Here is a 15,855-nt window from a genome sequence, read left to right as displayed (position 1 = left end):
CCTTGGACTGCAAGGATATCCAACCAGTCCATTCTGAAGGAGATCAGCCCTGGGATTTCTTTGGAAGGAATGATGCTAAAGCTGAAACTCCAGTACTTTGGCCACCTCATGTGAAGAGTTGACTCATTGGAAAAGACTCTGATGCTGGGAGGGATTGGGTGCAGGAGAAGAAGGGAACGACAGAGGATGAGATGGCTGGATGGCATCACTGACTCGATGGACGTGAGTCTAAATGAACTCCAGGAGTTGGTGATGGACAGGGAGGCCTGGCGTGCTGTGATTCATGGAGTTGCAAAGAGTCGGACACAACTGAGCAACTGAACTGAACTGAACTTGATCCTGAACTTCTGAGCTTCCAGAGCTGTGAGAAAGAAACTTCTCTTGTTTGATCCACCCACTTCAGGTAATTTGTTACAGTAGTTCAAGCTGACTAAGACTCTCCAGTGACTTTCCATGATTCTTAGATGAAATCTAATCTCCTTATCATCCCTGCAAGGCCTTGAAAGAGATGGTTCCTACCTATCTCTGATCATTTCTCTCTTTCTCTTGGTTATTTTGTTCCACTACAGTGGCCTTCAAATACCTTCTACTTTTGAGCTTTTCCCTTTAGCTTATTTCTTCTACCTAGAACATTCTTACTACAGTTATTGACAAAAATGGATCTTTCTAGTTTTTCAAGTCCAAATTCAAAGCTCATATTTCTCAGAGAAACTGTCTTATTATTCAATATAAAATAACTTTCTCAGCAGACTGTGGGTAATTATGTATTATAGGAAACAGTTTAATTTGGTCCATAGTATTATATCACAAACAGAAGTTTTCATATTAGTGGTTTTTTTTTTTTTCAATTTGTTTTCTGTCTTCCTCTACTAGACAGTAAGTTTCTAAGAAGTTAATGTAAGGATGACAAATTTAAATTGGTTCTCATTCACAGTTTTTCACTGTTTTATCAGTTAACGTCTTTGAAAGATTTGTGTTTTCTTTGAGGTAGGTACCGAGACAGGGTGGAGTTAGGAAACAGAAACTAATATATTTCAAATAGAGGAACTTTAATATAGGTAATAGGTACTAAGTTTATGGAAGAGATGAGAAGTCACCAGGGAAATTATGAGGCAACCTATAGATTAGCATGTGCAGGAAGAAGTTTCTCCTCTGAAACCTAAAGTCAAGGGAGGGAGTAGCGAAGCTGAGTTGCTCGAAGATCGCATTTGTCAATATCCTTGGTGGGAGTTGAATCAGGGAGGCAAGGCCTTCTGGGGGAACTGAGTCACAGATGAGATGCAGTACAAACTCAGCTAGAGAAATATAGATATAAATATACAGAAAAAGAGAAGAGAGAAAGAGGAGGAAGGCTTGTCTCCTCTTCCTGCCCTGATTTTTGGTCAGTACCTTCCTTTGGTCAAACTTATTCAGGAATGCAGCAGCAAAGGAGTCTGGGAAATGTTGTTCTCGGAGATACAGAACAGAGCACAGAGAGGCGAGAGATACATAACATTCAATACAATTTCAGATTTGTGCTGACAAGAAACCATTCTAGCACAATCTGCTATTTGATCTCTTATAGGAATGCCAGGTTATTTTTAGGGTCTCATAGACACTTCAGTGTGGAACTTCACTTTAGATATTTTCTTTGACATATCCTTTTGAAAGAATTTATGTTATCAATCTAAGAGATGGTTTATAATCTACCAAGTGCTCCAGAGTCACATTTTCTCTTTATTAACTCAAGAAGTGACCTGTTTATGGATATCCTTGGGCTGTGTCTTTCAACATTTTCAAAGGTGAAGATCCTTTAGAAAGACCCTTGTATATATTTTTCTTACTAGAAAGGCATCATATGCTTAATATAGAAAAATTATAAAATAAATAAGAGTAAAAGTAATGAAAACAATCTTTTCATCTCACCGTCTAAAGATAATTACTCTTTTCATTTTAGTGTATATCCTTCCATATATTTTTTCACATATATATACACACACATATACACTTATTTATATAGATTAAGGAATAGATAGTCCCATGTTAAAATATGTGAAATTAGATATATTTTTATATTACATTCTAGAATACATATTTGTTAATTTGGTTACTTTGGTTATTAATGAATCACAAATGCTTCTCTTTATTATCAATTATTCATTTACAGAATTAACTTCTCCACAGTATTTCACTGTAAGAGTGAATGTACTATATTTTACCAATTCTTAATATTTGACATTCAGGTGGTTTCAAATATTCCTTTTTAATAAACAACAGTGAGATGAAGACACTTATAAATAAAACATCATGCATATCTATCTTTATTTCCTTATATTTATAGATGTGGAATATTTTGGTAAATAATGTAAAAATTATAAAGCTTTTAATTTCCAAAATGCTCTTTATAATTGCATGCTGATAGCACTGAGTATCTATTTATGCACATCATGGCTCAGTACATATTATCATTTATTATAGTCTTAACTTTTTTAAATATTAAAAAGAAGAAGTTCTTCCTCACCATAAATCTAGATAATATTATTTTGGTTACTTTAGACAATATATTCACAAAGGTGGGTTTTCAGACCCTTTGTAAGAAGCTAGCTGTCCATCAGTCTTGTCAGTACTGTAAGTACAGATGATTCTTTCTAAGGCAACACACCAGCTGAAATATCCCGGCCAAGGAAATTTTATAAACTGTGACACTGTTATACTCAAATTAGAGATTACAAAAAAGAAAAACAGTTGCCCGTGAAAGAATAGCATGCAGCTGAAAAGTCTCACTTTAAAAGAGTGGAAAGAATAGGTTTCCACTTCACTGATTTGTTCACGTAATATAAAAATATGGTATACTCAGGGAGTTTTTCAGACTGGGAATAACTCAAGATTAAAAGCAACAGTTGAGAAACAGACTTGCCACTGTTACTGTGATCCATCAGAGACATGAGGATACATTACAAAAAACAGTTTTTCCCTGGGTTTCTGTAACATGAATTTTCCAATAGCAAGTAACAAAGAGAACTTTACTGACTCAGGTAAAGCAGGCTCTGGGATTTAAACAGAAACAGTTCAGTCTTCCTTCTTTTGGTCCCTAATTCCTCTGTGTGCTAGCTTCTTTCTCAGACAATCTCTCTCCCTATATTGGGAAAGATGGTCTCCAAGAGCCCCAAATTTAGTCTACTTCTAGCCAGTGACTTGCAACACACAAGACAGAAAAAGCCTCTTGTAAACATCGCATCAAATCCTTGAAGTGACTATAATTGGTTCTGCTTGGGTCCCCTGTGGAGGCGGTAAAAAGCCATGGGGACCGTCAAACCTACCAAGACAATCTGGTGTTGAGGAGGGCACTTTCTCTACAAAACCTGCATGTCAGCCTTATTGCAATTCCCCTCCACTATTCTTTCCAGTAGACCTCTCTGAAGACAGCTGAGAGTATAAAAACAATAGTACACTTAATGGCTGCCTTCCAGTTAGAAAAAACTGTAATCACTATTTTAAGCAAGCTATCAGAAATCATGACTTGAGACCAACATTTTCATTTCAAAGACTGTTTGCAGAAGCATGGCTGAAAACAGTGGGCTGTTTAACTAGGTAACTCAACTAGCTGACTGTCATAGTTAGGATTTAACTCGTGAATTTGGGGAGACAAAAACAGTCAGCCTCTAGCACTGACTGATCAGCTGGTGAATGGCTAAAGCATGTACAAATGTTAGTTTTGAATCGAGAAAGCAACATTTTGTTAGAAAGTGACTGAAATCTCTGTGCATTCTGTTGAAAGGTTTCCATTTCATATTTGCTTCTGTGTGAAACAAATAACCACTGACTACTGTCCTCTTCAATTGCAGTATCTATGTTTTAAAATATCAGTGAAAACAACATATTATAGAGTCTTTTTAAGATCAGTGTTAAGGATGAAATTTAGCATAAGCAAAAGGCTAATCTGCTGAATATTTACATACTACGTGTAAAAACAAAAAAAAATCCAAAATTTTTTCATGATGTACAAAATAGTCACATGTGGGGAGGGAGGTGGGAGGGGGGGTCATGTTTGGGAACGCATGTAAGAATTAAAGATTTTAAAATTAAAAAAAAAATAAAAAAAACAAATGAATATCTTTCTTTGTTGTTTTTACTGGTTTCTCTTGAGGAAAACAGATTTTCCACTTTCTTGCATGCTTTCATTTTTACTTGATAAGAGCTTGCTTTCCCGGCAATGGCTAGAATTGATAAGGCTTTTTATTATTTCTCTCTTTCCTTCATATTTCTTCTTAGATGTCTCTGAGTAATGCAGGAAATATGAGCAACAATGCTGTCAGATTTTTGAAATCAGATTTCTGGTCAATTGTGTAATCATGGAAAAGTTATTAAGCCACTTTGAGTTCAGTTCCTTTACTGAAAATTTTGGGAAAGTTAAACACTACCTCTTTAGGTCAATGTGAGAATTAAAACTACTAACACATATAAAGTTAAAATAAATAGCCAGAAAGATGGGAATCACTTAATAATAGCTGTTATTATTTACAAGGGACAATGTTTGAGATAATGACAAAAAATTCCAAATTGTATATTTATCCCAACAACAGATGACTGCATAATTTCAAGGCAATATCACTACATGTTGTGTTCTGATACACAATCTTTTCATTAGAAATTAAGCTTTCAAAATTGGCTCCTAACAAGTGAAAATTTCATTTATTCATCTTTCCTATAAGAAGTATAGATGCAGCAACTTGTTTATTTAAAGACATTAGCATTTGGTGTAGATTCTTATATTCAACTAGTTAAAAATAAAGCAGGCACATTGTTTTCAGTGTGAGCTGATAATATACTTATAATCTTAAGTGTGCTTTGCTTTTACTTTGGGGAAGAGAATCCTCTCCATTACTATCCCTCTTGTCACATTTCTTTATTGTTCCTATCTAAGTTGTTATTAGAAGATACATGTAGAATGTGCCCATAACCTTTCATCTGTAGATAATCTTTTAAATAGCATGCACCATAATTGAGTTCAGGTGGCAGCCATGAATGGGATAATCTTGAATGAGATTAAGATGAATGATAGAACTGCTTGCCAAAGTCCCATTGCCCCAGAAAGAAATGAGAAATTAATAGATCAGGATTGGTGTTGTCTGGCTATCAAAAAAAGAGGGAAATGTTTAAACCCGTGCTCTGAATATGTCAGTGAAAGGCAAATCTCTGTCTTCTCTTTGTACCTTTAAGACTCCTGTGCTCCTGGGATCAACCATATAGAACCAGAACCGAACAGCACACATTCCGAGGCTTGCTGGGAAGTATTGGGACGTGGTGATTCTTGCAGTGTATCCTTCTTTGGGGCCAGATGAGTTGACAAACAGGAAGTGTTGACCACTACCTTGAAACAGATAAACAATTTTTATTTAGTGAAATGATTTATTTTGTAGCATGATGTAGAATAGATTTAAATCGTGTGTGAATCTCAGTTTTCCCCAAACACACACAGGCATGCACAGAGAAAATTAAACACAACTCACTTTCTGTCAATCATATATCAACAATATTGACTTCTTTAAACCAACATTAAAAAGAGTGTCACCATGATTATGTAATTCACAAAATTCACCTTGGTATGTGACTTTTGCATAAAGATGATCAAATATTTCATTGACTCTGAAAGTATATTCCTTTTCTTCTACATTGCTCAAACTTGTCTGTCAGTTTCAAGCAAATAAAATATTTCGTATGCTGCATGTAGAACAGGTGTGGAGGGTGTTGGGACTGATTGATACTGTATGTTATTTTTGGTTGTTCCAATTCTCACACTGACCAAAGTAGCAGTGAATGGTAGGCAAGAACTGCAAAGTGAAATGTAATTCTGAAATTTACCTTGTTATTTTTCTGAACAATAGATAACTTCTCAACTACATTAGGATGTGAACGATCTCTCAATTTAAACACAACTGGATTTTCTTTTTCTGCAGATATCATCAAAATGCATCACAGTTACTACCCTCTCTGTGGCTTTTACTAGGGAAGAATGAAATGCATATATATATATATAAATACTTCCTCAGATTAATTATTTCTTTATAGTTCTAAATGAAGTCTATTAAAACATTCTTTAGTTACAAGTATTTTTTCTTGTGGATTTCTCAGTATTTTTAGTGAGAAATACGTGTGTAAATAACAAATTGTGAGTTAACAGTATGCCTTTTCCAGAATGTGATATAGTTGGAGTCATACAGTACATAGTCTTTTTAGATTAGCTTCTTTCAGTTAGCAATATGTACCATTTAAGGTTTTTCTGTTTCCATTTGTGACTCGCTAGCTCATTTGTTATCATCACTGGATAACATTTCCTTATATGCATGCACCACAGTTTTTGTATCTATTCACCTATGAAGGACATCCTGGTTTCTTCTCAGCTTTAGCAAATGTGAATAAAGTTTTTATAAGCATTAGTGTGTAAGTGTTGTGTGGACAGAAGTTCTCATTTGTACATACACCAAGGTACACAACAGCTGGATCTTACAGTAAGACTAGGTTTAGTTTTGTATGAAACGGACAATCTATTTTCCAAAGTTGGCAGTCCCACCAGCAATGAATGAGAGTTCCCATTTCTTCTCATTCTTATCTGCATTTGGGGTTATCAGTGACTTGGATTTTAGCTACTGTAATAGGTAATACTGATTCGTGTCCTCTATTGAGGGCAAGTCTTGTTAGAGAGAACAGACTGTTCTGGATAAATGGCGACTTTTCTCCTCCACCAGCTCAAAGCAGAGAGGAGTTTTCTCTGATCTTTACTATGAGAAATGGTAGGGCTCCTGAAGTTAAAACGTAAACAAGCGTGAGGACCTCTAACACTGAATCTCCCCCAGGATTTTTTAATCTCTCAAATGGGTGCACATTGTTGTTGTTTAGTTGCTAAGTCATCTCCAACTCTTTTGCAACTCTGTGGACTGTAGCCCATGAGGCTCCTCTGTCCATGGGATTTCCTAGGCAAGAATACTGGAGTGGGTTGCTATCTCCTGCTCCAAGGGATTTTCCTGGCCCAGAAATTGAAACTGCGTCTCCTACATTGGTAGGCAGATTCTTTTCCACTGAACACCTGGGAAGCCCAGTGCACATTGAGCCCAGAGCACTTCGTCAGTTAGGAATTGGAACTTCCTCCCCCAGTTCTGATTCCTGCAGAGGTTTCTGCTCTTGAGCTTGTGCTTCAGGAAGCTATGATTCTGTTTCTCCTATTTGTCCCCAATTTGGAGGCAGTGGTTTGCCTTTGACATCAATTCTCTAACAGATCTAAAAGAGCTGTTGATTTTTAGTTTATTCAGCTTTTTATCTTGTTAGGAGGATAGTAATAATGACTTCCAAATGACTTACATGTCAGATGAGAAACTGAAAGTGACTTGTATATATTTAAAAAAACCTATTCCTTTCTGAAAGTATTTCTCTTCATTAAGGACCCTTTAATATCTGGCAAAATAAAGAAAAAAATCTTATCCAAGAAAAATAACCAAGAAACATGAAGTATGAGTTACTGCAGCAAGATTCTCCTCAATACAAAAGAGTGGTGGGAATTCCCTGATGGTCCAGTGGTTAAGAAATGGGCTTCCCAGCCAGGGGACTGGGTTTGATCCCTTGTCAGGGAACTAAGATTCTGCATGCCACGACTAAGACCTGATGCAGCCAAAGAAGTAAATAAAGTGTTTGTTTAGAAAAGAGTGGTACTGGAAATAATTCGAAATGTTTCCCTATTACATCTGTGAATGGTCTTCTATCTTCAATGTTCTATGAAATTTATTTTATGCGCTAGCAAGTACTGGATTAGGAAAATTGTACACAAGATTTTAATCCAAAAATGAAACAGTTTTCTTTCACATTTCATTGCACAGATGTCACTTGCTTGTTTTCTTATTTGGAAAATGAAGACATATATGTGGCATGCACAACCAAGGTATACCTACGCTTCATCTGTCAAACCTACTAAGAACTGCGACTTATTCATTAAGAACATGCATTCTTTAACTCTATGCTATTTTGATTAAATAAGAACATCGAAGCTTTCCCTCATCTTATTACATTTTACATCCTTGATGACTTATAATTAGCTTAAATAATTACTCTTTTATATAGTTAAGACTTTACTGAAAACATAGTGGATGTAAAGAAATAGACTTGATCTAGTTCCAAATAAGGTAAATTAATGCTAACTGTCTGGGCTGCCATTGTTAGCTCATGCATGAGGTGGTGCAGCTCTGTCATAGGAGCCTCACTGTAGGCATGCTCTCAGCAGGGAGCAACTCTGGTTGCAGGCTTTGTGAGTGAGCACGTGGTGTGGCTGTGGCTGGTATGTTAGCCCATTATCAGTGTTCCCACCATGGGGGTGGGTCCAGCAGCAGCCACTTTGTTGGTGAACACACTGGGTGGTGGGCTGTATCACAGAATCCCATGTACTCTGCAGACAGCCCCTAGGGTGAAGCATGCTGGGATCCCTTTCCAAATGGAGTATTCCAGTCCTGCCTACCTCACACCACAGCTTGGAGCTGGATCTGAGCAGATAGGTCCTGGGAGAGTCCTGCCATATAGGCAGCCCAGTTTCTAAGAGGCAGCACAACCACCTCAATCCCCATAGCCACACCTCAGGCCCTACCACCAGCCTGGCATTATGTCTTGTATAAACAAAATGGAGAAAGGGATGCAGCATTTGGGCTGTTTCTGGGTAGAACTGAGGACCCCTGCATGGTCACTCAGTGCACAGGCTCTCTGTGAGCACACAGGGCTCACTTGCACTCGTGCTCACCTTCCTGGGGACAGAACACACACACGAGCAACAGGCCCTTATCAAACCTGACCCTCAGGGCCTCTACTCAAACAACTGGGAAGCAGACCCCATCCCTGACAGGTCTGTGACAGCCACACATCAAAGAGGTCCGACACAACTTCAGACAAGGCTTTTGTCACCACAACACCAGCTACACCCCCTATCAAAGGATAACAGCCAGCATACCCTTTGGATGTATGCCTGTCATGACTTGTAAACAGTGCTTGCACCCAAAATATTGGACTCACAGTCTGCACAGGGATGGTCGCACATAAAAACAGCCCTTCAGGACCACAGTAGTTAACTGTTTCTCCTGAATTTACAGAGACAGAGAAATTTGAGAAAAGTAAAAGTGAAGGAACTATTTCCAACTAAATAGGCAAGGCTATGGTTTTTCCAGTGGTCATGGATGGATGTGAGAGTTGGACTGTGAAGAAGGCTGAGCGCCGAAGAATTGATGCTTTTGAACTGTGGTGTTGAAGAAGACTCTTGAGAGTTACTTGGACTGCAGGGAGACTCAACCAGTCCATTCTGAAGGAGATCAGCCCTGGGATTTCTTTGGAAGGAATGATGCTGAAGCTGAAACTCCAGTACTTTGGCTACCTCATGCGAAGAGTTGACTCATTGGAAAAGACCTTGATGCTGGGAGGGATTGGGGGCAGGAGGAGAAGGGGATGACAGAGGATGAGATGGCTGGATGACATCACCGACTCGATGGACATGAGTTTGAGTGAACTCCTGGAGATGGTGATGGACAGGGAGGCCTGGCGTGCTGTGATTCATGGGGTCGCAAGGAGTCGGACACGACTGAGTGACTGAACTGAACTGAACTGAGACAGGAAAAATCCCCTGAAAGAAGAAACAATGAAACAGGCCTTTCCAGTCTGCTAGGCACCAAGTTCAAAAAGGAGGTGATAAAAATGATAAAGGAATTAAAGATTATCAATAGCTGAAAACTTCCCTAACACCCAAAACAATTAAGAAAATGGTGATAGAAACATACATATCAATACTTACCTTAAATGTAAACAGGTTAAATGTTTAAATGCTTTAAGCAAAGGGCATACACTGGATAATGGATAAAAAAGCAAGGCCTGTATGTATGCTGTCTATAACAGACCTCCCACTCCAGATCTAGGGATACAAACAGACTGAAAGTGAGAGGATGGAAAAACATATTCCATGCAAATGGAATTCAGAGGAAAGCTGGAATAGGAATACTAAGACAAAATAGACTTTAAAGACTGTTATAAGAGACAAAAAAGGACACTACATAATGATCAAGGGATCAGTCTAAGAAGGTATAACTATTGTAAATATTTATGCCCCCAACATAGGAGAACCTCAATATACAAGGCACATGTTAATATGCATTAAAGGAGAAACTCAGTAACACAGAACAGTGGGGGACCTTAAACCCCAGTTTCATCAATGGTCAGATCATCTGGACAGAAAATCAAGAGGAAACACAGGCCTTAACACACCCATTATAAGCAGAGACACTTGATATTTATAGAACATTTCATCTGACAGCAGGAGAATACACATTTTCAAGATACATGGAACATTTCCCAGGACTGATCACACACTGGGTCACAAAGTGAGCAAATTTAAAATTTAAAAATTCTTAAATTCAGGAGAATTGAAATCGTTATCAAGCATATTTTCTCACAACACTATGAGATTAAAACTCAACGGGGAAAAAAAAGCTGTTATAAAAAAAACAACCAAACATGTGGAGGCTAAACAATGTGCTACTAAACAACCAGTGGATCGTTGAGAAAAATAAAGAGGAAAGAAAATACCTGGAGACAAATGAAAACAGAAGCACGATGATCCAAAACCTGTGGGATGCAGCAGGAGCAGTTCTAACAGGGAGTTTCATAGTAATAGTCTAACCTCAGGAGAAAGAATGATCTCAAACAACCCAACCTTACGCCTAAAGCAACTGGAGAAAAGAGAGCAAAATCCACCACTAGTAGAAGGAAAGAAATCTTAAAGATCCAAGCAGAAATAAATTAAAAACAGATGAAGAAAACAATAGAAAAGATGAATGAAACTAAAAGCTGGTTCTCTGAAAAAAATAAAATTGATAAAGCTTTTTCAATAAAACATGGGAGAGAGCTCAAGTCAGTAAAATTAGAAATGAAAAAGGACAAATTACAAATTACAGTGGACATTGCTAAAATAAACACCCATAAAACACTACTATTAAGCACCTGCTGCTGCTGCTGCTGCTAAGTTGCTTCAGTCATGTCTGACTCTGTGCGACCCCATAGACGGCAGCCCACCAGGCTCCCCCGTCCCTGGGATTCTCCAGGCAAGAACACTGGAGTGGGTTGCCATTTCCTTCTCCAATGCATGAAAGTGAAAAGTGAAAGCGAAGTTGCTCAGTCTACATACTGATAAAATGGACAAATTATTTGAAAGGTACAATCTCCTAAGACTGAACCAGGAAGAAACAGAAGATATGAAAAGGTCAATTGCAAGTACTGAAATAGAAACTGATTTTAAAACTCCCAACATTCTGGGAGGTGGATCATAGAGGATCCTGCTGTGATTTATGTCTGAGAGTGTTTTGCCTATGTTCTCCTCTAGGAGTTTTATAGTTTCTGATCTTACATTTAGATCTTTAATCCATTTTGAGTTTATTTTTGTGTGCGGTGTTAGAAAGTGATCTAGTTTCATTCTTTTACAAGTGGTTGACCAGTTTTCCCAGCACCACTTGTTAAAGAGATTGTCTTTACTCCATTGTATATTCTTGCCTCCTTTGTCAAAGATAAGGTGTCCATATGTGTGTGGATTTATCTCTGGGCTTTCTATTTTGTTCCATTGATCTATATGTCTGTCTTTGTGCCAGTACCTCAGACATAAATCACAGCAGGATCCTCTATGATCCACCTCCCAGAATTCTGGAAATAAAAGCAAAAATAAACAAATGGGATCTAATTAAAATTAAAAGCTTCTGCACAACAAAGGAAAATATAAGCAAGGTGAAAAGACAGCCTTCTGAATGGGAGAAAATAATAGCAAATGAAGCAACTGACAAACAACTAATCTCAAAAATATACAAGCAACTTCTGCAGCTCAACTCCAGAAAAATAAACGACCCAATCAAAAAATGGGCCAAAGAACTAAATAGACATTTCTCCAAAGAAGACATACGGATGGCTAACAAACACATGAAAAGATGCTCAACATCACTCATTATTAGAGAAATGCAAATCAAAACCACAATGAGGTACCACTTCACACCAGTCAGAATGGCTGCGATCCAAAAATCTGCAAGCAATAAATGCTGGCGAGGGTGTGGAGAAAAGGGAACCCTCCTACACTGTTGGTGGGAATGCAAACTAGTACAGCCACTATGGAAAACAGTGTGGAGATTCCTTAAAAAATTGCAAATAGAACTACCTTATGACCCAGCAATCCCACTTCTGGGCATACACACCGAGGAAACCAGAATTGAAAGAGACACATGTACCCCAATGTTCATCGCAGCACTGTTTATAATAGCCAGGACATGGAAACAACCTAGATGTCCATCAGCAGATGAATGGATAAGAAAGCTGTGGTACATATACACAATGGAGTATTACTCAGCCGTTAAAAAGAATTCATTGGAATCAGTTCTGATGAGATGGATGAAACTGGAGCCAATTATACAGAGTGAAGTAAGCCAGAAAGAAAAACACCAATACAGTATACTAACACATATATATGGAATTTAGGAAGATGGCAATGACGACCCTGTATGCAAGACAGGGAAAGAGACACAGATGTGTATAACGGACTTTTGGACTCAGAGGGAGAGGGAGAGGGTGGGATGATTTGGGAGAATGACATTCTAACATGTATACTATCATGTGAATTGAATCGCCAGTCTATGTCTGACGCAGGATGCAGCATGCTTGGGGATGGTGCATGGGGATGACCCAGAAAGATGTTATGGGGAGGGAGGTGGGAGGAGGGTTCATGTTTGGGAATGCATGTAAGAATTAAAGATTTAAAAAAAAAAAAAAAAAAAGGAAAAAAAAAACAAAAAAAAAAACCTCCCAACAAATGAAATTCCAGGACCAGATGGCTTCACAGGCAAATTTGATCAAACATTTAGAGAAGTGTTAACACGGGTCCTTCTGAAACTATTAAAAAAAAAAAAATTGCAGAGGAAGGAACATTCTCAATCTCATTCTATGAGGCCACCATAATCCTGGTACCAAAGCCAGGCAAAGACAGCACAAAAAAAGAAAATTATAGGCCAAGATCACCAATGAACATAGATGCAAACATCCTCAACAAAATATTAGCAAACCTAATTTGACAATATGGGCTTCCCTGGTGGCTCAGATGGTAAAGAATCCACCTTCAATGCAGGAGACCTACGTTCAATCCCTGGGTTGGGAAGATCCCCTGGAGGAAAGCATGGCAACCCACTCCAGTGTTCTTGCCTGAAGAAACCCTGTGGACAGAGATGCTTGGTGGCTACAATCCATGGGGTCACACAGAGTCAGACACAACTGAGCAACTGAGCACAAGCACACAATCTTTTTATAAAATGATTCCACATTTCATACTTTAGCTCTTAAATAGTACGACATACATAATGAGATTGATGAACTTTGATCTCACGAAAGCAAATTATGTTTAACTCAGACATCAAATATATTTCTTTCCATGTTTAATGCTAACACGATGCTGAAGGTTAAATATTTAGGGCAGTGGGGCAAAAAGTATTTGTGTTCATTGACATGAATTTAATCTGTTTTACAAAGTTGGGAACTCTCATTTAAAACTGGTCTTATAATAAATTATTCTTCTAACTACAAAAATACACTGAAACTTCACTAATTCAGACGGTTCTCTTGAATAGTTTTAATCATATAGTATGTAGTTTAAAATGTAAGTTTTAAGCTTGCCCAGAAACCTGAATTCATTCTAACCAAGTTCTCCATTCTTGGTCTTTGCCTACTTGCTTCTAGAGTGACTTAGACTACAGCTTCCTTAGTGCCTCAATACCTCTTTTCATGGCACCTCAAGTGGGAAGTTACATCTCAATTTTGTTTATTAAGTACTTCAGTGCAAACAACTTAGTATTTATTGGTATCTAACAATATTACAGGCATTTCAAAACTAAAACATACAACCGAAAAAGTTCATTTCACTCTTAAATACGCAGTTAACGTTCTGTCTGAGTGTGCTTCCACTGGGCACTGCGCACGTTCTCAAACCTTGAAATCAGATTGAACAAAATCACCTTCACTCCTCATTCCACATTTATTTTCCCAGGTACTTAACTTTTTCTTACAGCAACTACTGAAAAGCAGTTTATCAAAGATATAATATGAACGAAAAGAATGTAGGACAATCTGCTGTGTGTATTTTAGGGTTATATCGTGGAACTTAGTGTAAAAAAAAAAAAAAAAAAAAAACAAAAAACGAATTCGCTGGGAATGATGATAATCCAGCATTCCACCGAAGTATATATTATTTCAGTACAAGATAAACAATGTCACATAAGGTTCGACATCAAAGGCAGCAATTCCAATTATTAGTTAGGGGACTCTGGGTGAGCTTTCAGAGCACACCCCACCTAGCCTCTTCTGATTTGCATATTCAGTTTTGGTCTTACCAAATCAGAAAGTCAATTCCCGTGGGATGTATTTGTGCCTATAAATGTAAAATTTTATCCATTTAAAAATTTAAGATTGCAAAACTGTGCATAGCAATTTAGAAGCCACCATTGCAAATTTGGTCTTTGGGGATTTTAAATTCTGGAACTCAAGCATATCTAAGTTTGACTTTGCAAGTGAAATAGACTTGTTGCAATGCTATGTTCCACCCCCTCCCCCCACCCCACCGGAGAATCATAAAGGTGAAAAGTTGCTAAGCCTCTTAAAATTATTAATAGAAATGTATAAATTCTCTGAAAACTAGGTACTCTATCACAAAATTATAAAATGTTACATTGAATTATACTTTCAGAAATAGACTTGTTCTTTATCTAGCAAGCTCAGACTAGACATGCTTTCATACATTTATAAACTTTCAGTTGCTTCATTGAGAGCTACCTATTTATATCTGGAAAAATCCTTGGGGAGGTCAATCCAGCCTCCTTCACAAAGTTCAGAACTTGTTAAAGCAGAAAATAAAGCTGAAAATTTCCAATTACCACAACATAGTTAGAATTTAACAGTAAATCATTAAACCAGCATTATTTAAATGTAACTGTGTGGCATGATCAAGCATTCATTCATGGGACAGATTTCCACAGAAGGGGACTGTTTTGTTCATTAATTTGATTTTGAACTATTTCATAACTTTCTACTGGGCATTTAACAAGCTACTTAACTCTGATATAATAGATCAGAATGGATCCAATTAAGCTTGTAAAATCTAAAACATTACTACATGTAATACTGTAGAACATGGGCATTCATTAAATATTATCTGAATTTTTCCTCTCCTCAGATGCTATGCCTCCTGATATTTTCTATACCTTTTCAGTTTAACATTTCAATTTTTCTTATACCAGACTAATGATTACAAATTCTTAAAATTCTAAGGGTATAGCTTTTATATTTCACATCTTAACTAGCTAAAATAAAAACTGGGCAGAAATTTCTCGTTAATGTTAAATTCTTTACCTTAAAAACTTTAAAGAGTCACACCTGGTTTAAAAAACTGCCTTAGTGTCAAATAGGGCAAATTCATCATCAAAGTATATTTTGTTCAAATCATTCCTGTTTCTTGACATTAGAGGCCAAAATACACTAGCCATATTCAGAATCCATCACCATGCTTCATGAACATTCTTTTTAAACTTTGATGTCTGCAGAAAGCAAAGATTCTAATTTATCTTATAGATGTTATTAGCTATAATTTTGAGTTTTTGAAAATGTTTCATTGAGTTATTATGCCATAAGGTAATATATTTGACATGTCTCTTTAAAATAGACAGCTAATACTTTTAAAAGAAAGCTGCATTTTTAAAGCTCCAGTGCCCTCAGCAGAATGATACTCATTTGCACTAGGGTCAAATCATAAAAGACAATTTCTCACTTCAAGTGTTCTGAATTCAC

General features: G+C 37.3%; 1 protein-coding gene across 3 annotated transcripts in view; it reads right to left on the bottom strand.

Annotated features, from left to right (window-relative positions):
• The window catches only part of MALRD1 (MAM and LDL receptor class A domain containing 1), a 600,846-nt gene that overhangs the window by 155,317 nt on the left and 429,674 nt on the right, over positions 1–15,855 (bottom strand). For all 3 annotated transcript variants that reach the window (XM_042230497.1, XM_060397269.1, XM_042230498.1), the window contains one exon: positions 5,193–5,350. In XM_042230497.1, the coding sequence (XP_042086431.1) occupies positions 5,193–5,350 (158 nt within the window). The remainder of the gene's footprint in view (positions 1–5,192; positions 5,351–15,855) is intronic.

This window comes from Ovis aries, chromosome 13 (assembly GCF_016772045.2).
Source record: "Ovis aries strain OAR_USU_Benz2616 breed Rambouillet chromosome 13, ARS-UI_Ramb_v3.0, whole genome shotgun sequence".
Lineage (NCBI taxonomy): Eukaryota > Metazoa > Chordata > Mammalia > Artiodactyla > Bovidae > Ovis > Ovis aries.
The sequence above is the reverse complement of the archived record's forward strand: the minus strand, read 5'-3'. Positions and strand labels throughout refer to the sequence as shown.